Source organism: Corapipo altera, unplaced genomic scaffold (assembly GCF_003945725.1).
Source record: "Corapipo altera isolate COAL_440 unplaced genomic scaffold, ASM394572v1 54, whole genome shotgun sequence".
Lineage (NCBI taxonomy): Eukaryota > Metazoa > Chordata > Aves > Passeriformes > Pipridae > Corapipo > Corapipo altera.
In genome coordinates, this window is record NW_020884902.1 from 5,285,840 (window position 1) to 5,311,402 (window position 25,563).

At 41.4% G+C, this 25,563-nt stretch overlaps 1 protein-coding gene across 1 annotated transcript; it reads left to right on the forward strand.

Moving 5' to 3' along the window:
* The first annotated feature begins 579 nt into the window (after positions 1-579).
* Positions 580-25,541, forward strand: WDFY1 (WD repeat and FYVE domain containing 1). Its single transcript, XM_027650549.1, has 12 exons — positions 580-792; positions 6,775-6,842; positions 7,574-7,647; positions 8,829-8,883; positions 10,218-10,368; positions 13,035-13,147; positions 15,729-15,855; positions 17,445-17,550; positions 19,865-19,966; positions 20,744-20,874; positions 21,882-21,990; positions 22,683-25,541. The coding sequence occupies exons 1-12, from the start codon at positions 656-658 to the stop codon at positions 22,740-22,742; spliced, it is 1,233 nt and encodes a 410-aa protein (XP_027506350.1). The 5' UTR covers positions 580-655; the 3' UTR covers positions 22,743-25,541.
* The last annotated feature ends 22 nt before the right edge of the window (positions 25,542-25,563 follow it).

Below are 25,563 nucleotides of genomic sequence, written 5' to 3' on the forward strand. Positions count from 1 at the left end.
TGTTTTACAAATATATATATATATATTTGATTTATACATATAACACACTGTTGTTCAAATACAAAACCAGGAGGAATTCTGCCCTTGGTTAACCAGCTATGTGGCCAATATTCACATGCATTGGACACAGAGGCACAGTTACAGCACAGTCCAGCTGCTTAAGGACTTAAAGGATGAAGGCTTACAGCTGTTTCTGGTTTAAAGGACAGAAACCAGCTAATGTATTTCCTGTGACTACACATCCTTCCTCAGCCCATATCCCTCAGTTAATTACTTCAGGGGAAATAGCCTTTCTTCTGCTGTGTTGTGGTGGCCCCAGACCAGTGTGACTCCTTGAGCCGGGATCATGGCAATGACTTTTCCTGGGCAGAGCACAGCCAGCCCCGCGGCGCGCGCCACGAACACGCGTGTTTGAGCCCACGGCGACCTTGTCCCCCCGTGCATTGCCGGAGGGGACACGACCGGCCCGGAGCCAGATCGCTGTCCTCCGCTTTTCTACGAAATACGGCCTCCCGCGGCCCTTCTATTCCAGAGAATACGCCCGCCGCCTCATCCCGCCCCACGCCCGTGACGGCATCGGCGCGCGGCTGAGCTGCGCCGCTACACGGGGCACCTCGGCCCGGGCCGGCGCCGCTACACGGGGCGTTACGGCGCGATGGCGGCCGAGATCCACTCGCGGCCGCAGAGCCGGCGGCCCGTCCTGCTCAGCAAGGTCGAGGGGCACCAGGACGCGGTGAGCGCCGCGCTCCTCATCCCCAAGGAGGACGGCGTCATCACGGCCGGCGAGGACAGGTGAGCCGGGGCCTGCTCCCCGCCGGGCCGCGGGGCCGGGGGCCGGCGGGGGCCGGAGGAGAGGCGCTGGCGCGGGGGCTGCTCTGTGGGGAATCGGTGTGGGCGATACCGGTGTGGGCGATGTCACTGTGCCAGGAGGCGCCCGGCCGTGACTCCGTGCCTGGAGCCACAAGGAAATAGAAAGCAATAAGAAATAGCCGGAGCTGCGGTTGCAGGGAGGGACTGGAACCTCATCAGCTGTGAGGGAGGAGCGGCTCAGCGGAGCCCGCAGCCTTCCCCCGCCCGCTGTGTTCGTGTGCTGCGCAGCCCCTGCTCGCCCCTGTGTGCAGATGGGCTCTGCGGAGGGTACGACACAACCAGGAGTGCGGGGATGTGTTTCCCTCGGCCTTCAGCCCCACTGGCCGGGTCACTTGTAGGGTGTCGCTGCTTTCCCCTGTGCCGGCAGAGCTGGACCTCCCCGGGCTGCTCCGGCCGAAACGAGCCCGCTCCGATGGCTCACAGTGAAGGTTCAAACCTGCTTCGCCCTGGCTGGAGCAGCTCAGGGCGTGAGGTGGCAGAGCGGGGCCGAGAGGGAGTAATGAGCGACTGAGGACGATGGTTTTTGCTTGGAAGGGAAAATGCCTTCAGCGCCTAATCCTGATCCTCGGCTCTGGCTCACACAGCTGTGAAGCGCCTGCCACGGCAGCTGGTAATGGCATTAAGCAGTTATTCAGATGAAAGGCAAGCGGAAACGAGGAAGCAAGTAGCTCAGAGGGGTTGTAGCAATGAGAGTGGTGAGGGGTGTGCAGCGTAGCGGTGAGAGAGGGAATTTCCCCCGTCCTGTGTGGAAAGTGACTTTTAAACGTTAAGAGGGGTAGAAGATGCTCCTGTTTAGAAACGGTGTCAGTGTCTTAAAGAAGCATGTCAAAAATAAGAAAGTGCACTCTTTGAGGTGTAGCTTGGTGGAGGGATAATTTTAAACTGAATTTGCATCAATTTTTGCATGAATTCTTATTTGAACAGCCTGACCTTGTGAGAAACAGGAGTGTGTTATCTGAACTGAGTTTTCTGGCATTTATTTTGGGTCAAAAAGCACAATCAGACCAGTTGGTCGATGGCTAATTGGTTGATCTCTTCCTTTCCCATGGAGATGACTTTGTGCAGTACACATTTGATAATGGGGTTTGGATGGCACTGGGCAGCTTCCTTTTTATTCCACTCTTACGTGTGATTGTTCTGCTATCTTGGTGCTGTGCAGGGTGAAGTTGGGGTTTAGGTGCCAGCATGGGCTGTGTTCAGTTTGATGTGCTTCCTCAAGGAGAGAAGAGGAAATAGCAATTTTTAAGAGTTCCTGTCTGAGTTAAACCTGCACAGAGTTTCCTGGTGCAGGCTTGCAGAGCCTTGCCTGTGGCAGACAGTGCCAACCTTTAAACCTCAAAGTCTAATGCTGAAGGTCAGCAGCCTGCATGTTTAGGCTGTTGATAAGAGTCAAGGATGCGGCTGCATCTTTATCTGGGCAAGTTTTGATGTCAGACACAGCTGTGTGAGGAGAGCAGAGGCCACTGCCCACGTTTGGGGTGTGTAATGTTAAGTGAGGCTGTGGACTCAAAGCAGAATTCCTATCACCTGAATTGCGGTGGGAATTCACTCAGATCTTTAAACTTTCAGAAACTGTTGCACTGTTATTACCTCTAATCTGGGATACCTCCTACAGTACATCAAAGCCTACTCACCTATCCTTCACCTACAGTTTAATGTGTTGACAAACTTACTGCCCTGTTTGTTCACAAAAGTGGGGTGTAGGTGTTAATGCTGTGTAACTGATTATGCTGCTCGCAGCAAGCAAAGTACAGAGTGCAAGGAGCAAAAGAGCTGCTGTGTGCATTAAGAGTAGGGCTAAAGTATTTTTTATTGCACCTTAATGCAGCTGAGGCTGTCAAGTATTTCATAATAACCAGTCAGAGGAATGTGTTTACAACTTAAGTAGTGAGGAAAACATTGGTGCACAAACATTCTCCAGGATTGTTGTAGATTATTCTCTCATTAGAGAAGTTGTAGTTCTTTCTATTTTAAATTATATTTCCTGGAATGAGAAGTAATAGTTCTATTTTTTTTTCTGAGAATACAAGAGGTTCCATAGTAGATCTATGAATGCTAACACAGAGTCTAGGGGTTTTTTTAAAGTTTTGAAGATGAAAAAGGAAACAAGAATGCCATCAGGAGACAAACAGTTTTCCCAATCTGATTTTTCAGCAGGATACTTGCCATCTCTGGAGCTTTCTCAGAACTAATCTAAAAAGGACAATTAACTCTGTGTCCCTGTTGGCATCGTGCCTGACCCTGGCTCCAAGACAGTGTTAGGAGTTGTTGCAGTGTGTCCCTCAGCAGACAGATTGCTAAGGCTGGATGCGTGTTTCCCAGCTGTAGTTGGGAATGCTGAGGGATGATAAGCTGTGTGCAAGACCCTACATGCAAGATGAAGGAAATGTATTTACCACAGGCTAACAGCATCTGTGGAGTCACTGGCCCACCTGAGTGATGGTGTTTGGTGACCATCAGCAGCTGCTTACATTGCAGTACTAGGTTTTGTTGGTTTTACTGGTTTTTGGTTGTGGAACTTAAATATTGGTCAAAACACATTTTAGTGTACAGAAATTTGATAAAAAGTGTCAGCTGCAAGCTGTGTCCTTGAGCTTCCACTGCACTGTGATTAAACCAGACTCCTAATGCTGTTTTGGGAACAAGGTCAATATCAGCCTAAATACTTTTGATTTATTTTAACTACCAGAAAGATGCAGTCTTCTGTTCTTGCTAGGAAAACAAGAACTGTTTTAGTTAGTAACTGTTGATAATTGATTTCAGGTAGGAAAGCAATTGCTACTGCTTTGAAGGTGTTAGGAAGGTGCAGAGCTTGGAACAGGGCTAGGGTAGCTGTGTAGTAACTTGCAGCAGTGCTTGTATTGTAGCAGGTTTGGATTTGCCTGCTAATCTTTCATCAGTTCTTACTCCCTGACATATGTGCAGTTGGCTTTTAGAGGGCAGCTGATGTAGCACGAGCACAGACACTGTTGTGATGCGGGATTTTCTCTGCTCTCAAACCCCAGACTTTTTCTCCAGCGCTGTTGGGTGCTTAATCACCCTGTAAAAGAAACAGCAGTCAAGAACAATGAAAATTCTTAGAAATTGGTGAGGCCACACTCAGTATTGCTTGAAGATGGCTTTTGTGTGTGTTTCTTTATATTACATTAAAAAATCCTACCGAAAAACTGCTTTGAATGGCTCTTCTATAAATGTGCATGCTGTCCAGCTGAAAGCAATTTCTGGTTCAATACTGAATGTTAGGGAAGTTTGGAGGTCATTTTTAGTCTTGTTTTGTTTCCTCCTGCCACTCTCAGCTGTCTGAGTCTACTGTAATTTAAAAAGTATGTTCCTATCTCTGAGTGCTCCTTAATGAGTTTCAACATTTTTACGTCCTTACCAGACTGCTGTCAAACCAACCTGTGTCTTTCTAGGCCCTTCATAGGAAATGCTTAAGGAAAGGTGAGTGGTAGCCAGCTCTTCTCAGGCACTGAGCACAGGACTCTCCATTAAGTAAGACCAAGTTTTTAGAAGAGTGCTAAAGACTTTAGGGTGGTTCTCATGATAAAGCACTGTTGCGGTAGAAGGAGATTGTGGGAGCAGCATTACTGGAGGGCTTCTCTAGTCCTTTAAGCTAAGAACTAGTATTTCACAAACTAATTTGTCCTAACATAAGGAGATGCATCACAAAAACAGGACTGTGTGAGAGAGAATTGAGGAGAAGTGGTATTTTGGCACAGGTCGCTGAGTGAAACGATCTCTTCAAATTTTGCTCAGTCAGAGCTTTGTATAATTAGATATAAAGCTGTCTGACAGCTTATCTTTGCAAGCATGAGGCGAGCGTAGTCTAAATCTTACTTGAACTAAAATAAGAAGCTTTCAGAAGTTAATTTTGCTAACTCTTGCAGCTATTTGCTTAGGCTCTTGACTTCAGTGAGGGACTGTATTGTTGATGATCAATGCAGAAATTATACTTCCAAAAAACAATTTCTTAGAAAAGCCAGCTCTTTGCAGTATTAACTGCAATACTGAGAGGAAGAAAAATCTGCTTGTGAAAAATCTGCAATGAGTGATCTCAATCACTATGATAACCCATTAGTCTTCTTATATAGAAAATAATTACATGACTCTGGCTAGAAGTGAAAGAGCTGCATTAGTAAGGGTGGAAGCTACCATCTGGTGAAGTTGCTTTACAAAGCAAATTAAAGGCTGATAAAAATAAATAGGTGGTAACTCATGCTACTATTGGCATTTGCATCATAAGAATGACTTGGAAACATTGTTTTTCCCATATTGTCATGTTACCAAGAAATAGGAAATGCTCTTCTGAAGTGTTAACTTACTGACATAAGGCAGGGTGTCGATTATTGTAAAGAGGAAGTGATAGCTTTTAAGAGACAGTCTTAATGCAAAATATTTAGTGGACTGGATTAATGGACATATGTCATTGAACTGGTGGAAAAGTGACTTGATTTAAAAGCTGAAAATTATTGCTTTGGGGCAGTGTGTACTCAGCTGTATTGATTTCAAGTTTTAGAAAAGTAGTACATTAAGGGTGGGCATTGTTTGCTTTATTTTTGAGTGTTTTTTTTAAACAAAAGCCCTGAAGTGGATTGCAAAATTAGAATACCACCATTGTACCTTCAACCTGAAAAGTTCTAGTCTTGATGCAAGATACCAGTCCCCTGCTGTGCTCTTTTTGTTAAACTCTTTACTGTCAATCCTATATGATGTTTAGAAAAAAAACCCACCCTAGTATTTTTCTAAAAAATTCTAAATACCAGGCCTTGTATTAGCTAACAGTGAATAGAACAATGCATCTCAGTGAAGTCTCCTGACAGTGTTTCCAGGTACGTATATTTACAGATCATTTAGGAATGAGGAAGTTGGATTTAAACAGTAACAAAAAGGCAAACAATGGTTTGGAGAGGAAATTTCAAGTACACTTAAAATAACCTGAGCACTGTCTACATGTGTGCTCTTAACTTCTTGATGTAGAGTCCCTTCAAATGTGTCTGTTGTAGGAATGTTTTTAGTTGACAATAGCTTTCCACTTCCTTGCTGGTCTCTTATATCCCTCCTCCCAGGATTTGACAGTCACGAGAGCAGTGTAATGCTAAGTGTTCCCAAGACTCTCTTTCCTTTTCTTCCAAGGGGTGATTCTGGAAGGTTGCAAACTAAAACTGATTTTATAAAGAATCTTAGCATGCTGTCCAACTCATCTTGTCAGCTTGTTTCAGTTTTCATTTGACTGCCTCGTCAGTCCTGTTCATGTTTAGGCCAGAGGAGCAATGCAAACTTACAGCAGCTGATGTTTGTTCTTTGCATTTCTACATGAGGGAGCACAGGCATGGCTTAGTGGAAATAGTACTGACTTAGATTTGTTGTCTTCTAAGAATTCACACATTAATTAATACTTGGGGATGGAGATGTCAGTAATATACTGTTCTGGAAGATTAGGTGCATCTCTTACTAATATTCAGTGTCTGGCTTGCTCAAGGCTGAGTTGCACAGAGAAGCTCTAAAAATGAAAAAGTTCAGACTTCCATAATGACATGATTTCCAATTTTTTAAAAACATATCAGACACTTGATCTGTTATAAAACAAGCTGTGTTTGCACTGCCAAAGCTAGAAAGTTTCTGCAACTTGAATTTGACTTGCATCAGCCAGATCCAAGGAGGAGAATTAAAGGAATGCAATATGTAGCAGTTTTGAGGTGAACTGAAATAGCATTTCCATTTCATACTTACTTGTTAGAGTAATACTTGAGTGCTGATATTTCTGTTATGTCATTCCTCAGTTATGTTTGAGTAGCACAAAAGCTTAGAGGGTTGGAGCTGATACGTAAGTAATGAACTGGTTCAGGTGCAGGGGATGATGCACTCACTCACAACTGGCCTCTCCCTGCTCTTCCCATGACACAGAACAATACGAGTGTGGCTGAAGAGAGACAGTGGACAGTACTGGCCCAGCATCTACCACACCATGTCATGTAAGTACAATACTGGAGATGATAAGTGCTGGTCAGGCATACCATGGGTTTTGTACCTGTGCTGTATGTGGGAATACCTCCTTCCCATTTCCCCAAGTGCTGGAGTCCTTCAGTCATCTCGATTTCAGGAGCTTTGCAGCAAATCTAGCTCAGACTTCAATTTGAAACAAGCTGCATAGTGGGCGAGGTCTACGGCAGCTCTGTCAGAACCACACCCTTCACCAGGGTGGATCTGCAGCTGTAGGTGCCTCAAGTGCTGGCAAATAACTTGTCTGCCAGTTAAGTGAGCTTTTTAAACCACTAGCTCAAAGTTCAGACATAAGAATATTCTGTGCTTTCCAAGGTGTGCTTTTTTATCTTTTAGGGCTCCATGTGAGATAATTTTAGTGAGCTCAAGTTCTCTAGTGTGACCAGCTGCACATGCTGTTGCTGCTAGCTCAGCTTTCAGCCTGTGTAAAATTCCTCTTGCTGAGTTGCACCCTGTGGCAGGAAATTGTGTTTGCATATGGTTCCTAGTAGTATATCTGGGTTACAGAAGTCATGTACCCATCCTCAGCTTCACAAGTGGGAATTTAACAATCTTACCAAGGGATGTTATCTGTGCAGGCTAATTTCTATCAAGCTACTTAAGCAGCTTTTGCCCTGAGTGAACGATTTGACTTTTGAAAAGTCATGTGTATCCTAATACCTCTGTTTAAGTCACTGCAATGTACTTGCTCTTTTTTTGACAGCACCATGTTCTGCCATGGCTTATCATCATGACAGCAGACGAATATTTGTTGGCCAGGATAATGGAGCTATCATGGTAAGTTGTTGTGACTTTTCTTCAGAAAGTAGATTAAAATTGCTTAGATTGTCTGTGAGCTCCAGGTGTTGGTGGCAGCTAATAATCTGTTTTCTTTCCATTCATTTTGGAATGCAGCTACTACTAAATGGCTGAAACTTCTTGGCAGTTCAGCTGAGCTGTGCAGGGGAGGACTGCAAAGCAAGGGTTCTTCTGGATAGATGTGAGCCAGATAGCCTCAAGAAGTCACTGAGCCATTAGTGCAGCAGTGGACCCAAACAACTGCACTTTGTCAAGGAATTATTTTAAGGGGAGTACATTAAGCTGGGCAGGGTGCCATGGTGGAGAACTAACAGGGGTTGTGAACTGCCTCTGGCCAGGAATATGGATCTGCCTCTATCTTGCCATGCACATGTCTCTGGATTTGTTTTCTGCAGATCTTTTTATGATGTGGAAATTTGAACACTAGCTCTAAAATTACAAGAGACTGGGTTCGTTTCTTTTCTTTCTGGAATCTCTTCCTTCTTTCTATACTCTTGCTGTAGTTGCTGGAGAGCAGATACACATAGCAGAACAGAAAGTGGGTTTGTATTCTTCCACTCTGTTCTTGGTGAAGAAGGGGAATCTTGTGACTCTCAGATGTTTTAATGATTTCCTTTCTCTATGAAAATAAGGTCAAAATAATAACTGTCCTATAAGGAGTCAGGGTATGCATGAGTGTCATAAACAGTGATTCTGATAACTGCTGTGAATAGTCTACACAGAACTGCATAGAATAGTGATTCTTGTGGTAAATACTGAAACTTGTTGAGACTTCTAAAATTTCATAAGCCTAATGGATCAAATAGAGAATACTCTCACTTAAACCCATCCATTATGAAGTCTCAGACATGTAAATCCTAAATACTATAAGATACAGTTTTGTTTGGTTCTGCTGGGGATAAATGAGGTCTTATCTCTTCCTGTAATCTCCCCTCAGCAAACTCAGTTCTGAAAGAATGTTCCCTGTTGAAAATTCTGTTAACCTTAATTTACAGTTGGTATGTCAGTGTGCTTTGCTCCAGCCTCAAAAACAGCTCCGTTTTGATGAGATATACTGCTGCTATATAACCTTTGGCCTGAGAAGCTACTGCTCCTTTTTGGGTATCAGTGTTGTTTATATCACTGTAGTATGTTTCCTAACAATATCATTTTGCTTTTAGGAGTTTCATATTTCTGAGGACTTTAATAAGATGAACTTCGTGAAGACCTATCCAGGTAAACTGTTAACCAGTGTCTACACTAATATTTGTGTGAAGGGAAGGCGTCTAAAATGCTTGGTAAACTGGACACAGTCACAGATTAATCAAGTCCAGATATGCTTCAAAGCTGACTGACCTCATAGCTGTCACTTAGTTGGGGATAACTGCCATAAGATAAATGTTCTGTCAGTCAGCTGAGTCCAAGTCGCAGTCATTAAGTTCACTACATCATTAGCCTGTAAGTGTAATGAGCCAGAACTAGTGAGTTCAGATTTTTCTCTTCAGTTGGAGTAGTTATACTACATGAGTGTTGGGGTAAGAGTTTTCTAAAGGTGAATTCTGGTATTTACAATTTCCATCCTTTTTGTAATCCCTGGGCTTGGTTACTTCTAGCTGAAGGTAAGAGTCCTTACCTTCTCTGTCATCTTAGGAGGGCAGAAGGGATGAAAAAGATCATATTTTTCCTGTACATGGGAAATAGGAATTGTTCTTGTATTTATAGGGATGCTAATTTCAGCATTTGTCTGGACATCCTTAAAAGAAATACAAAACTCAATTGCTGGTTAAAAATGGAATATTAATGTGAAAGTCCAGAAGGAAGTTCTTAAAGACTGTAGATTATGTAGCAAAACAAAGTGCAGTTTGTCTTATGACTCCCTGACACTGATAGAAGCAATGTTCTTGCTTAGGAGAAAAAGACCTTGTTTTAAAAGCAACAAAACCTCCCTTTATCCTAAGGGAGATGATTGGCAATTCAGTCAAGGGAAGTACTTCCATCTTGGGGTGGGGGGGACTTCTTTCTAATGTCCATGTAACTTCTTGCTTAGTGGCACCATTTGAAACAAAGCTGGGTGGGATTTGGTTGCTGTCACAGGAGGCAGTTTGAGTGCCATGAACTAGATATGCTTTCAGGTGCTTAAATGTAGGAATCTGAGCATAGCTTCCCCAGGGTCAGGAAAAGAGGTATTTAAAGAAAGCAATTAAAGTTTTCAGATGTTTTACATTACTCCCCAGAAATCCTGGGCTAACTAGAGGAAGCTGAGGGTTTGCCTGTTCCTTAAGCAGTGTGTCTTGGGTGTCTGGGCTGAACTCAGCTTCTCTCTCTCAGGAAGTAAGGCTTAAATTAGCTGTCTGATGTGTTTGTTCTGTTTAGTATTTGCCTTCTGAATAGCTTAAGTGAACCAATATGAACCTTTTAATTCAGCCTAGACACAAGTATAATAGTAAAAAAAAAAAAAAATCTTGAGCATTGCTTGAGCATCCTCAACCTCTGTCTCTCTGAATTAGAATGTAAGAACACATCACTTTGATTTTTGGGAAAAAATAGCCAAAATCTTTTTCTTCTCACAGCTCATCAGAATCGAGTGTCTGCTATTACCTTCTGCCTGGCATCAGAGTGGGTTATCAGCACAGGTCATGACAAATGTGTCAGCTGGATGTGCACCAGGAGTGGGAGTATGCTGGGGAGACATTACTTCACCTCTTGGGCTTCATGTCTCCAGTATCCTTTGAAAAATGATTGCTACCCTGAAAATGGAAGAGTACCTTTAGATCAATGTGATCCCTCCTTCATGTGTAAAAAAGCTAGAGTGACATCTCTTGCAAGTCTGCTAACCCTTCCTCTGATTAGAAGTTTAACACCTTTATTTCTGTTAGCAGTTGTTAGATTGCAGAAGTGACTGTGAGTTGCACAAATCAGTGTGTACTAGTTCCTAATTTTGAGGTGTTTGTCTGCAGCATCTTGTGGAAGTGACTAGTAAGTGTATGTATAGCCTGGGCTGCATTCTTCCTAGGCAAGTCACTTTGTGCATTTGAATCCTTCTAGAGCATAAAACATCATGAAAACGCTTTGGACTGCTTGGATTTTTCTGTCTTTGCTCATGTTAATATCTTCTATCTTTAAGCTGCAGGGTATGTTGAAACTTTATTCACTACTAGTAGTAATTTCCTGTGTGCAGTTTGCTTTTCCACAAACTGCATTTAACTGCAGCATTTGTTGCTTTAACACTCTGGTTGTCTGTCCAGCTGTATGAGTACTTCAGGGCATTCTTTATCCTATGTAAAAGACTTACAAACCCAGAAACTTAAAGTGTATTTCACATATCAAAACCTTCAAGCAAGTTAAATACTTAAAATTCTAAAACTATTTTGTAGCACTTATTAATGGTAGCAGTTTAGATGTGGCTGGACAGTAATTGAGGTACTGGTTGATGTATGAGGATTAATGTCAGTAATGTTTTAGAAGTGGCAAGATTCAAAGATGAAAGAGGTGAACTACATCACTTGAAAACATGAAGGCCCCTCTGGAGTGGCTATGTAGCTGTGTGGTGGTAAGAAACTAGGAAGAAAGGTAACTGCTCAGTTGCCAGCAGCATGTCTGGCCTTCTGAGGTCTCCCATCTGTGCAGACCCTGCCTTACTGAAGAGCTGACAGGTTTGTACTGTTGCTCTTTTTTTGCTGTTTTGGTTTTTGTGGGTTTTTTTAGAGTTCTGGTGGGTTGTGTCCCACAAAACATTTCATGTCCTGTTCCAGTTCGTCTCAACTGAGTGCAGCATACAATGGGGTTAAAGCTGGAGATTGTGTTGGAGACCAGCTAAACAGAACAGTGGTGAACAGTCTGAGCCTCACTGAATTCAGTGAGTTCTCTAGCTAATGCTATTGCAAATAATGGGACGGTTTATTATTGAAATGGAGAAAAGAATATGACCTTTTATATCAAGATAAAAATAAATTTCCGCTGAAGAACTTGACATTTGAAAATGCTTTGTAATCAATCCTGCCTCTGGACTTGTGTTTGGAAGACCTAGCTTTCTGATATGTGTTCTAGGTGCTTGGTCTCCCTATTGGAGGTTCCTTAGCAGTTATTTGTTAATGATTCTATGTGTGAGCTTCTGAATAACACAGCAGAGCTCCTATTCTTTACTGGATTAGTGGGGATAATGCAAGTCTGATCTTCCAATATGAAGAAAGGATCACGTGTTCAGGGACTTAGAGGATTTGTTGAAAGCGAATTGTTTATCTCAAGATTCTGAAGGCTTAAGAGGTTTTAGAATGTCATCAGATGGCAAAGCCTCTGCATTTTCACTTAAAGTGGTGAGCTTTTTGTTACACTGTCTTTTTAAAGTTAGCCTTTTCTGTGCCATACCAGAGGCTACTTAGTTTGCTGTTGCTTGTGGTTTTGTGTGGCTCCAGGAGGACATCTAAGTTTATACAGCTCTTGGGTGATATGGTGTCAGCTCTATGGGTCTTTCATAGCTCTTGCTTTTATTCTGAAGAGCAAAAGTCTTCTAAAGGCAGCAAATGTTCTGGTTCCATTGGCTTGCTGTTCTTTGGTTTCTGGAGACAGTAGTTACACCATGACAAAACTGAGTATCACAAAACTGTGATGAGGTATAATGCTTTTGCCCAATCTGCCACCATGTTAATAGATCCCATGTCAGGATGTGGTGTGGCTTTTATGTCAGTGTTAACTGACAGACTCCTTTCTGAAATACAGTTCAGTTTTCAATACCATGCTCAAGGACCTGCACTGGTAAACTTGGAAGTGCAGAGAACAGAACAAGAAACAAGATGGTCTCACCTTCTCAGTAGCCTGAACATTGGGAGTGTACTTCCACTGCAAGATGAACTAGCTGTGGAGAGTCAGCATCTTTGTATCCTGATTTTTTTTTGTCTTGAGGATATCAACTATTATAACATGGTAGAAAACTGAGGGCTTATAGGGGAGCATACTAGCTAAGACTGAATGCCACCCAGTGTCCAGTGAGGTGCTTCTAATGGTAGCTCTGCACTGAAATAAGTAGCCTGACACGTTTTGGCATCTCTTGTAGACAAGCATGAGTGTTTTCTGTAAATATATGCTAAAAATGGCCCAAATCTAGTTAGCTTGCCTTAAACTAGAGCATGGATTATCTCACAGCTTTCTCCAATGGCTTTTTAAAACTTTTCTCACTCATTTTCTTTATATGCAAGTACAGTTTTACTTGCACATATAGGGAAGTGTGATGAGAAGAGAGGAATCAGAAAGGTTTATTACAGTCTCCAACCCCTTTAGAAATATTTATGTAAATATTTATCTGTCATATTAAAATGTTCTTTGGTTTTGGTTTTTTTTTGGTGCTGTAGCTGACTACTTGTCATGTAAAATATTCCTTGACTGCTGTTCAGATATGATCATGAAACTCAGCATGCATTTGTTGGTGATTATTCTGGACAGATCACTCTTCTGAAGCTTGAGCAGAATACGTGCTCAGTTATCACAACCCTCAAAGGGCACGAAGGTAAAGTAACTCTTTGCTTAAATCCACTTTTCCCAGATGTAATACCTCGTTGTAAACTGGGGTGAGACGTTCAGTTACATATCTAGCTCTTAAGGATAGATTTGGGGAAAAAAAAACAGTCCAGGGTAGTAGTTACCATAAGTTGTACATATGACTGTCTGCTAAAGAACACACACATTCTTGCTGAGGGGAAATCTTAGCCTAATAAATCTGGACAGGTATTTTTATTATAGATGAGAAATAAAAGTAAATATATGCATTCAGTTAAACACAAGTTATCCACTAGATGGCCACCTTTAAAAGCTTTAGTCTCCTAAAGAGAAAGGATGAGAATGTGTTACTTTGAGGGGCTTTTTTCTCTTTTTTTAGGAGACCTTGTAATATGATAATACCTAAAGCAGCTTTAACAACCTCCAGTCTAGATTCTAAAATACCACTTAATTCTTCTCTATGCAAACCTTGCTATTCTGATTAGTCTTTATGTTCTAGTTCAACTTCCTATGTTTAGCTGAACCTAAGCTATAAGCAAGAAATCTAGAGAGCCTTTTAGAAACAGAAATGCCAAGTCAAAGGCAAATGTCTCATCCTGTATAGTATAGTTGTAGTCCTTGTATCAAATGAAGAACCAAATGGTCTGTAACATGATATAGAGCCACTGTCTGCTGTAATGAGTGGCAAGAATGCAAATCACAGAAGAATGTGTGACTTAATTATATGCTGAGAAAAATAAATAAGACAGTGCCTTTTCCCACGCGGTACTGCCAACTTGCAAGTCAGTTGACTAGTTTGCATTTGGGTAGGGTTGAACTACTGGGTCATGAGTCTCTGACCCACTGGAAAAGGCTGCCTTGTTTAACAGCTGTAAGTATAGAGTAGGCTTTGTTAAAGCTGAGGAGACTCCTGATTTACAGATGACTGTAAAGTGATTAAACTGGTTTGGAATGCGAGAGGCAGGTTGAGATTTTCAAGTGATAAATGTCTCCTCTGCTTTCAAGCAGAATTCCAGATTGTTTCAGTTAAGAGTAAAATAATTCTCTTGGCCCTAGAGACTCCTTTACCTCTCTATTCTTTTGCACTAGTCTGTTCAAATGCAACTCCTTGGCAGATGTTCCTGTTAGTCTGAAAGCAGTATGTGTCCTTAGCACTTCTTATAAGTGCAGGTTCTACCCACTGGGTTGTGATGGACTTCTAAGCACCAACTTCAGCAATACTGTCTGCATAGCAGACAGCTTTGGTTTATGTACTTCCATATGGGGATTGTGACCCTTAAAACAAGAATTGATCTAGAATAAAAGATGATTAAATTTGAGGGGCAGAAACAGGTTTCTCTTCAATTGGTATAATACTAGCTACTTCATCTTTTTTTCCTTTTTTTTTTTTTTTTAGTAAATCAGATTGTGTAACTTTTTTTCCTCCGCAGTGTTACAGTATTTGTGTAATATTCTCAAGATCTAGTAACTCTGAACTTAAATGGCATCTAGTTCTTCTCTGAGTGCACCTGTGTTTGACAGACTTCAAAAATCTGATTTCATCTTGTTTCCTTTCTAGCTCTTGTTAGATGGGACTTCATAAGCAGTGTTTGCTTTGCAGTTTAAATGGTTTTAGAGTTTGTTCTTCAGGTTAGCTTCCAGAATTCACCATATTTAACAGCTTGCTCTGTGTAATGCTGAGATAATACTCAAACTACAGCCTTTTGTGGTGCAAATGCTATTCCCAATGGGTCAGTCTGAAAACAGTGCAGGCCTAAAGGCGGCTAAAAAAATCTCTTGCTCCAGAGCATTGAAATGGACTGATTTGGGCTCTAATTACCATTCATCTTGCTTTCAGACTAACAAGGCTTTTGATGACAACTGAACAGTGGAAGGATGCTTTAAAGGGAAGGATCTCTGCAAAGAAATAAAATATCCCAACTTCACAACTATAGGTGGCATAAGTGACAAAATTACTCCTTTAGTCCCCTGGCTACATTACCATGCACATGAGTTTAATATAAAGCTGCTGCTGTCAGATGACTCATTTCTTTCTCTGACTGTAGTGTAATGCATAGCCCGGTTGGTCCTTCTGAAATTTAGTTTGTAATTTAGTAAGTGGTGGCAGATTTGCTAACAGCAGCGAAACTGTGACTTCGTTTCTTATTCCAACTATTTTAAGGTCGTAAATGTTTATGTAAGGGAGTTGGTTTACCTGTGAACACTGCATGCTGTCCTGCAACCACTGACCAAGCACCTTGCTGAGTTGTAGATACTAGTCTCTGCTGGGGAGTGTTCATAGTTTTCGTCTTCCAAAGCTTACAAAGCAGCCTGGCAACTCTTAAAACCACCTACCTAAATATAAGGGGCAGAAGGCTCATAACTCAAACTTTCTGGTTTATGCTTTATTTGTCTGCTTATGGACATTCTGTTCTGTTGTCCAGTGCTCTTTCCCCTCTCCACCAGGACTTATCTTGCTGTTGAATGTTGCCCTTTGCCTTAAGGCTTTCAATATGTTACCGGAATAAGGTTTCACTTTAGTGCTCCAGAAGGGCATCATTGTGCTGGGGAAGTCAGTCCCTTACATCTCACTGCAGAATGTTCTTTCCTAGGGAGTATTACTTCCCTGTGGTGGGATCCTGTTCAGCGACTGCTCTTCTCAGGTGCCTCTGATCACAGCATCATCATGTGGGATATTGGCGGAAGGAAGGGGCGAACGCTGCTGCTCCAGGGACATCAGTATGTAATGGTGCCTTATTTTTCCTACATGTTCAGTAATGAACACAGAGTCCCAGGAAGACTAAGTAGATATTAGAATCTTTGTGAATAATGGAGAAAATATCTTTTTGCAGAACACTGAGGACTTTGAGGGAAGAAGGATATTCACTACTCGGAAAGCATTACTGATAAATCTTTTTTCTTGCTTGTGTTTGATATGTTCTTATTACTATAGTCTAGAAGTAATATAGAAGTAGTTTATAGAAAGAGGTGGATAAAAATCCTAAATCATCTGATTTGTCTTTTATGTAAAAATTGGATGTGTCTGTATTGTAAATACTGCACTGAATTACCTGTGAGGGTGGGGCTAGAACCTTAAAGTATAAGCATGTTCATGTACCCGACTAGAATAAGCTTCAGTATGTTCCTGTTCTCTGTCTCTTTCTATCAGTGAGGTGATAAATTGATTGGCTAAATTACAGGGGTGGTCTCTCAGCTTCAGACAGTGTGTCACATGTCCCCTGTTCTGCAGATGAGGTAGTTAGCTGTCTGTATTTAATCAACCCTTGATTTTTACAGACACACACTATCTGCCATTTTTATATGTAGGGCTCTAACTCAGTCTGACAGGCAATTCACCACTAAAGATATATTCTACTTAGAAATGCACTGGTGGTAGAGATCTTGTTTGTGTTTAAAGATGTGTTTGTATAGAGCATTCTCCTCATGTCTAATTCATAGATGCCTCCATCCACCGTTGATCAAGACTGATAGCCTTAGCCCTAGAACTCTTGTTAAATATTGAGGATTTAGTTTTATGGCTAAAGAATTAATGCTGTTTACAAAAAAAGTAACTGAAGTCAGTAGCTGGAGGACCTTATACTGCTATTACTGCTCCCTCATGTGTCCTGGTGAAGACTTATAACAGTTAGTTTCTCTTCAAACATCATACTTAGCATCAAACTTCATACTGAATGGGAAAGGAAGTTCTACTGAGAAGCAGAATGAATTTTTTAATTCAACTTAGATGTTGCAAAGCAGTTTAACACTATTGAGATCCTTTGTTCAGTTTCTTAGGGTAGACTTTTATTTTGGCATGACTTTATTTAGGATTAAATTGTCTTACTGGTAAATGCATGCTTTGCTTTGCAGCTACAGACTGACTTACTGTGATTTGCTAGCAAAAGTGGAAGGAAGCTCTGTCTCCTTCTTAGCTGCATCTTGAAACAAATATTTCTCTTTATTTCTCCAGTTGTCTCTGTTTTGATAACTTGGCTTTCCTTGCCAACATAGAAGAGTGTTTGCACACACATTCAGAGCCAGTTGACACTCAGTTCTGTCAGTGCTTACTGCCAGCAAATGTTAACATGGAATTGTACCTCAGGTATTGTGACCAGGCCTGTAAGAACACTGTTCTAGGTGACATCCTGATGCCAGGGGAGTGCTCAGGTGACAGCACCTGTCCAGTCATCCTCATAGCTCTACTCAGCAAACTGTTTGAAAACCAGTTTTGCCTTCCTAGATAGCTTTACAGGGATAAATCAGGGTTTGCTGGGAAACTAAGCTTTGTTTAAATACCTTTGGTTAAATAGTGTCTACTTTGTTTTCAGTGACAAGGTGCAGGCTATCTGTTACCTCCAGCTGACACGGCAGCTGGTGTCTTGTTCAGCTGATGGAGGAATTGCTGTTTGGAACATGGATATCAGCCGAGAAGAGGTAAATTCATGTCCTAGGTCAAAAAACTATTTTATTTTCCTCCCCTTTCAGAGACTGATGTGACTTGACTTAGTCAGTTCTGCAGGCTGCTTTCCTCACATTGTCTGACACTTTACGATTGAATGGTACTATTGAAACCTGTTCTGTTCTAGTGGCTGTCCATGCTGCATTGAAGTAAATGGGCTCCCAGGACAGGAGAAGTGCAGGACACACTTGGGTCTGCTTAGAGTCTTATCTCAGTGAGACAGCATGTTCACTGGAATGGCTGTGGCCCTTGCTGCTAGAACAATCTAAAGCAGGCAATCTTCTGCAGTAAAAAACGGACTGTGCTTCAACAGTCTTGAAATAAGTTCTCAACTCGTGTCAAAGCAGGTAAAGAAGTGAGATGCAGGGTTTGAGATGCAGTTCAGAAGGCAGAGGTTCAGTCCCCAGGCAATGCTTTTTTTGAAGATCTTAGTACACAGCAACTGACCCTGCCGTGCATGTTCTGCATCAGTTCATACCCATCACAGGAACCGAAAAGATATATATTACTACTATCTGTGGTTAAACCATAATTATAGGAGGTAGTTTTGGTTACTCCCATAAAGCAGTATTTAAGGCTCAGCCTTTCTTGTCCTGTTGCTTTTTCTTAAATGCAAGTGTCATGATTAAGAACTGGTTTTTGATGTGTTGAGCTGTCACCTTAAACACACTGAATGCTGTATGGGATGCTCCTGACATTTTCAGCATGATGATCTCTCTTCAAAACTTCTGTAATGTTATGAACCTTTGTAGTTGAAAGGAATTGACTTATCATACAATTGGGGAAACAAGATGTGGCCATTTCTCTTCTGGACCTGCACACAATAAAGGGATCTTCTAAATAATAGACAGTTTTAATGCAGTTAAGATAGAACAGCTGTGATGTATCAGAACTTGTTGGAAAAACATAATCAGGCCCAATCCAAAAGCAAAGAAACCCAATGTTTGACAAATAATGAACATACTGCCTCTGAAGCATTGGTCAATGAGTCGTGTTACAGGGGTATCTTCAAATATGCACTAATGCACAGAAGACTAGAAAACAGACTTTTTTGATAAGAAGGAATGGTAACTCCACTGACAGGTGTATTATTGCTCTTGAGCAGTTCCAACTGTATGTTGGTAATAGTGTTGGTAGTGTTGGCAAGTTTTTATCTTCTGTTTAATGTGTGAAATTAAGATGAAAAGAATTGGAGGATATCCTGGTTTTCTGCTAGAGGGAGCCAGAAAGGGGATTGTCTTCCCAAAAATGCTTTTAAGTGAAAACTGCTATTCTAAGTAAGCGAAAGAAGCAATATGGAATATCTCACGTGATGGAGAGGAAACTCATTTCCTCTGCTCTCCCTCCCACCCCCACACTGGACTTGTTACTACAAGTTACTTGTTACTCTTGAAAGTATTTTCCACTGTTTGGGGGAAGGAAGAGAATACAATTGAGGTTGAAGATTTAGGAACTGGACATCTGGAATCAATAAATGTTCATGGTGAGATGGTGGTGCAACTGAGAATATTCTTGTTTTCTTACTGTCAGTGATGAATGTATGTGAATTAAGGAGAAAAAATGCTTTGTTGTTCCAGCTTTCCTCCTGTCAAGTCTCAAGGAGAATTGCTCATGAGGTCTATAAAGTTATATAGAATATACATGTACTAAAAATATTGTGCCTCTTTCTATCCCTTACAAGGATGCTCAGTTAAAGATCTGAGAGAGTTGAAATGTGTGAAAGCTCTATTTTCATTTGGCCTAGTCCATTTATGGCAGGAAAAGTATGTGGGTGTGAGAAGGGTTGCTTAATGAAGATGTGGGCAGGATGGAAAATGCAAAGGAGTTCTTAATTATTTCAAACTGAAATCCTAGGAAAGTAGGAAATATAGTTATGCAGAATTTACTTCTGGATACCTCCCTTCTTAGAGGGGATAACTGCCTCATAGCTTCTACAGCTTGAATTACACTAGTCCTTAAAAATCATCTAGGCAATCAGAGCAGCAGTCTTGGAATGCCTGCAGCAAGTTTAATAACTTAGATGTTTGAATTGAGGCAGGAACATAAGATATTGCTGTAGGGTTAAAAAGTGTAGGAGGTGTGTAGGTAACAAATAACTGTAGTCTTGGATTCAGGGTTTTTGTACTAAACTTCCTCGGTACTATACCCTAGGCAATCTATTGTTGTAATGTTCAGAACTGAGCCAGGGCATCTTTCCAAGTAAAACTTTACTTTTTCTTAAAACAAACTTCCTTGACTGTTGTATGAGGGAAAACAATTCTGATGGCTTGCATCTCTGCTCTTTTGTAGGCTCCTCAATGGCTGGAAAGTGATTCCTGTCAGAAGTGTGAACAGCCTTTCTTCTGGAATATAAAGCAAATGTGGGACACAAAGACGATAGGGCTGAGACAGGTGAGATGGCTGGTTTGAGTGCTTAGTTATAATTCAGCACTTAAGCAAAATGTAAGCAGAAAACTGCTAAAGCCATTAGATCTTTTCAACTGTTGATATTTTTGCTGCTTTGAAGTGAGGGTTTATTGAGAGGTTATGGCTTCTAGGCAGCACTAAGACATATCCAAGTGCTGTGGAAAGTGTTGCACCAAACTTCTGTCACAGGTCAAAGCAGGCTGTGCTAGGAGTGTTCCGTTGTATTTCTCTGGATATTTCTGTGCATTGGAGCTTTGAACAGCTAATCCTCAAGTGTTGTGTAAAGTGGCAAACAGTGCCCTATAACTGAGCAAATTGCAGCCTAACATGTTGTAGGTGCTCAGTTCAGGGAAGCAGTAATGGCCCTGCTTTTACTGTGTGACAGTGTGAAAGCTTTCCAGATAAACTTTTTTATGGAGGGGCTGCACAAGCACCAAGACATTCATCTGGTTTTGGCTTTCTTAGACTGTTATTTCCTTAGTTGCTTGCTCAGTCCAGTTTTTCCCCTTCTCCCAGAAGAGGCTTGCAGAAGGAGAAGAGGATGTACACAGAGAATATGGAGATAAAACCATTAATGGCCCAGATGACTGTTCAGAACTTGAGAGTCCTTGGTCTTTGCTTGAAGTAACAGAGCATTTCCTAACAGGTTGCTTTCTAACAGGTTGCAAAACAGAAGCTTTGTTGTTGTTCACTGAACACTTGGTAAAGGTGGTCAAGGGACACAGTATAATGATTTATTTGCTTTCTTCTTCCTCCATGAAGCATCATTGCAGAAAATGTGGGCAAGCAGTGTGTGGCAAGTGCAGTACCAAACGGTCCAGTTACCCAATCATGGGATTTGAGTTCCAGGTCCGTGTCTGTGATTCCTGTTTTGAGTCCATCAAGGATGAAGAGTGAGTATTAAGGACTAATAAACTGAGGTAATACTGCTGGGGTGCAGAAACACTTGTGCTTGGTCCACATCCACACACAGTGCTACAAAACACACCAAGCTGACTCTCTGCTAATAGGCCACCTTTGCCTTGGGCACTCAGAGCACTGTGGTGGCAGAGGTCCCCCAACTGGCTCTGCAAGCTCATTTGGATCAGGTGTGGTATTACAGCTTTTCTGTCAGCTTTGTTTCTTCCTCTCTGTGAGCCTAGATGTACACTTGAAACATATTTGTCTCAAGATTTCTGTTCAGTTAAAAGCTATTGATTGCACTTAAAATTGCTAAATGGCTGCCTGACAATGCATCACAGCTGCCAGGATGTATATGCATTAGTTCATGTACCCTTATTGTACTATTTCTACTATTGAATACTATTTCTACTAATACTGATATTCTTCACAGCCCAACATTATTTTCCCCATGCAAGCAAATTGGGTTAAACATCATTTGCTGTCTTGTCATTTGCTAAACTTGTCTTAGCAATGAAGAAACCCCTTATTATCTTGATATGAACAGAGTAATCAGATGTGACAATTTTAAGGGTGTTTGGGGTTTTTTTGTTGTGGTGTTGTTGGTTTTTTTTGGTTGTTGAGGCTTTTTGTTTGGGGTTTTTTTGGAAAAGTGAGGTGCTATGCCCTAGTTGGCTCACTGTAGCCAGCAGGAAAAAATGTAGCTGAGCTTGACTTTATTAACCAAGAGTAGGAGTAGCTGCTAATGCAGTGTCCCACTTCTGCTCTAGTATTATTAACAGGCTGCAGAAGGCCAGGAAATGTCACACCTACACAAGCAGTGCCTTACCATGACTTGCTAATTTAATTCTGTCCCCTTTAATATGGCACTGCAGCTCCCAGGATTGATTTATTAGTACTTGAGCAACTTAATTTTCTTTTAAGTTTATTTTGCACTGCTATAATGATGCCATGAAGCTTCATCTGATGACTGGCTTTCATTCCAATTGTTCCTGTGCAGCCGTACTTCCTTGGCAACCTTTCATGAAGGAAAACACAACATTTCACACATGTCCATGGACATCTCCAGAGGGCTAATGGTGACCTGTGGGAGCGACCGGATTGTGAAGGTATTCCTGCATCTCTTTGCTGCATTTCTTAGAGATATTTAATAGAGAGTTAATATCTTAGAGATATTTAACAGAGAGTAAAGCTATCTGTTGTGGGCAGCAAGAACTGTATTTATGTCAGGCTGTTTTTCCTGCAGCTGAATGATGAATTGACCTTAACTCCCCTGTATGGAACGTAGCTCTTGGAACTCATTACTGTTGTGTCTCTAGACAAATAAAGCAGGCAGGAGAATCTGCCAGCAACCTTAAAGACACAAACCTGATGAAATGTGCAGGTGCCTTTACTCTGAGCTCCATGGCTTGGAGCATGGCCACTAAAAGCCCTTGTTATGAGACGGTGACATGGAGCTCAGATTGATATAGAATCTTGGTGTGATTAAGCTCAACATCTGCCATGGATGTCAGAACTGAGACTGTCCCAGTCTGTGCTTGTTTCTGTGTAAGCATGTTTGTAGCAAACTGCATAGCACTTCTTAGAACAGTTCTACAAAGAAGTACAAGAAGACTCCCTTGACCCCCAAGTTTGGCTTTTGGTTTGTCAGGCTGGTATAACCCTTTATGGCATTTTCCTCAAGTATAGTTTATCAGGATTTGTTACGTCCAGAGACATCTTCGTTTGCTTCTATGCCTCTTACAGAAAGCCCTGTTAGGTCTTATAATGTTGTATAATTCTCCACAATATTCTCTTCCAGATCTGGGACATGACACCAGTAGTTGGCTGCAGCCTTGCAACCGGCTTCTCTTCGCGCTGATCTCGTCCATGGCAGGTTTACGCACCTTATGTACAGCAATAGGCACCGAACGAATGGAATCCTCCTCGAGAATACTACCGCCAACACTGGTTGCTTGATTCTTCTCCTGCTGCTGTTCCAGGATGGACAGTCACCTTTGTAGAGCACGGCTTTTCTGTTGGGCTCACCAGGAATCTCCTTGGTGCCGAAGTGCGGTTTCGCAGCCTCTCGGACTAACCTGAAATGGCTTACCTGCAATATGACACTCGATGGAAGGACCTGTTGTTTCTCAGTTTACATATGTAGTGTTAACAATGTGCTATCTCTGCTGATATATCTTGTATAGATACCTTGTAGCTAAAACATTATCGGAGTAAAATGAGCGTAGTAAATTCAATTTGTGCGAATAGTAAAATAACTTATTCTCTCTTCCAAAAAGCAGTTCTGTCAAAATACTTTTGAGCAGTCACTTGTCTAAACTGCCTCCAAAAGGTATGTTGGTTATTCCTATGGAAGGAGGAGATACTTCAAAGTGATGGGTAGCTTCCTTCAGATGAGATAGTAAGAGAACCTTTTGATCACACAAGATTTCCTGTATTGGCTTTCTTGTAGTGTTTGTCTTCGAGTTCAGTTGTTAGTGAAATCACTTTTGTGGGACAGCTGTTCTGTAGCTGATGAGTCTTCAAACAGTCCTGGGCTCTTTCTGTAGTGTCTTAGCATAGCTAATAAACTTCTGTAGTTCTTGTGAACATGTGCAGCCCAGCTACTCTAAAGAGAGGCCGTAGGTATCAACTATATACTTTGACGACTCTATAATGCTGTTAGAAATGGGAGCCTAAACAAATCTGCCTTGTTAAAGGTAATGGCTAAGAAAAAACGGCCAGCTAAATTTTAGAAATTTTTTCCTGTGGAAAGGCTGATGTTTCGTTACTGTTAGGGAACCTGTCTCTGCTCAAGTGCAGCATAAATTCAAATACTGTCTTGGTGTTGCTTAAAACAGATAAATACTGAGCAATAATTACTGAAGTACAGAACAACTGCTTTTTTCCCTGCTCCCTAGGTCTGTTAATCCTGAGATATCTATATTGATCCTTTCCTGTTTCAAACCTGAGAAGTATGAAGAAGAGCTGGGAGGCTTTTATGACTGTGCAGTTGGCACATACAAGAAATAACTAGTGAGGTATTGTCAGTTAGCTGGTCTGACAGTTGAGTGAATATCTGCATTTAAACTCTGTAAAGAGAATTTATTTTGTAACTTTGAAACCTGAGGTAATATGTCACAGAGTTTAGTCTTGGAGCTGTTTAGATTTGTCTCAAAACAGATGAATATGTGTGAGGACAGAAAATGTGGGTAGGTCAGCTGGACTGGAATAGGTAGTGTTGCACAATTATCAAAGGTAATAGGCTCTTTCTGGCAGAAGAGTTAAGGGTTAGACTGTCTTTATTTACAGCAACAATCAAGTGGTGCTATGAGTGTTAGTGAATTCAAGTCCTAGGTGTGCAACTTGACGCTAATAATCTGCATTGGACCATACTGTAGGCTGAAGTAGATTTAAGATCGTTAATACGTCATAATTCACTTTAAGCCAAAAATCTGATAGTCTCCAAAGGGCATTAGAATCCAGAATATGCTAGTTACTGTTACTTTTTCTGCCTTTCCATGGGCCTTCTCTGGAAGTTTTGTGAAGAGTTTTTATTTGCTAGCCTTATTGGGCCACTGAAGAATAAACAAATCCATCTTATGTGGGAATCCCAAAACTTGTCTTGCCTTCAGTTCAGGATTTAGACTTGTCACACTGATTTGATTCAGCTCTTGCTACATGCTGTATAGCTTAGGTTTTTTAGGAAGGTTTATTTCTAAGCTATTGAGAGAAAATCAGCTTGTACTGGAAAAGCAGTTGCAACTTTCTGCTTTGAAGGCCTTCACCCTTCTAAATCAGGAAGGAAACTGAGTGGTTGTAAGGGTGAATAAGTCCTGATAATGGTCTGCATTCACTTTCAGACTTGTTCCTATCTGACTCTGGAGGAGAATGGAAGCCTTCTTCCTTGCAGCATGTAAGGCAGAACTTGAGTTATAGTGCTAGAACTGTTTAAAATCCTACTGTGGTAGGTAAGGAGGATCCAGGGCATGAATTAAACTTGGGGATTGAGTAACATTTTTCAAACCAGACATTCTGAAACTTACACCAATGACACTGAGGTGTAACTCCTTTGCAGCTAGTACTCCAGAGCCTCAGCTTTTTTAGTTCTGATTAGTCAAGGTACCCCCTGCTCAGCATGCAGCTCCCCCTTCCCTTCCCTTTCCTGTGAATACTTCCTTTGCTTCTTTACATTTTTGCCACTAGATAATATATTCTCTACCGCCTAAGGAATCTATTTTCTATAACTGATATACTTAAAGATAGTGTCAGTTCAGATATAACAAGACAAATATGGCCACTAAATCATTAGCCTTTTAAGTATACTCTTGGTGTTGAATGAGTAATGCTTACAAACCACTGAAGAGAGAATGGTTTTGTTTATAAACAAGTGTTTTGAAGGCACACGCTCTCTCCTGAAACTGAACATATTCAACTCTGTTAGCTCAAGTGTGCAATTACAGAGAAGCCTTGATTTGAAGCATTACTCATCCCACTTGTGTAACCTCCTCCACTGGAGCAGGGAAGGGGAGCAAAGGGTACTAATATGTGCTAATTCTTTACTAGTTGTATTTCTGTACCCTGCATAGATAAGAGATGCTAGATAATTCTGTCCTTTGCTCCTTCCTGTCTGTTTTTTAAACTTTGATTACATGTACAATAAAATATTTCTTGATATTCACTTAGTCTATTTGGATGATCCA

Excerpts from the sequence above, each read along its gene's own strand:
- WDFY1 (XM_027650549.1), top strand. The coding sequence starts at position 656 with ATGGCGGCCGAGATCCACTCGCGGCCGCAGAGCCGGCGGCCCGTCCTG. Across the intron at positions 7,648-8,828 it reads AGGATAATGGAGCTATCATG|GAGTTTCATATTTCTGAGGA; the intron begins GTAAGTTGTTGT and ends TTTTGCTTTTAG. Across the intron at positions 13,148-15,728 it reads AACCCTCAAAGGGCACGAAG|GGAGTATTACTTCCCTGTGG; the intron begins GTAAAGTAACTC and ends GTTCTTTCCTAG.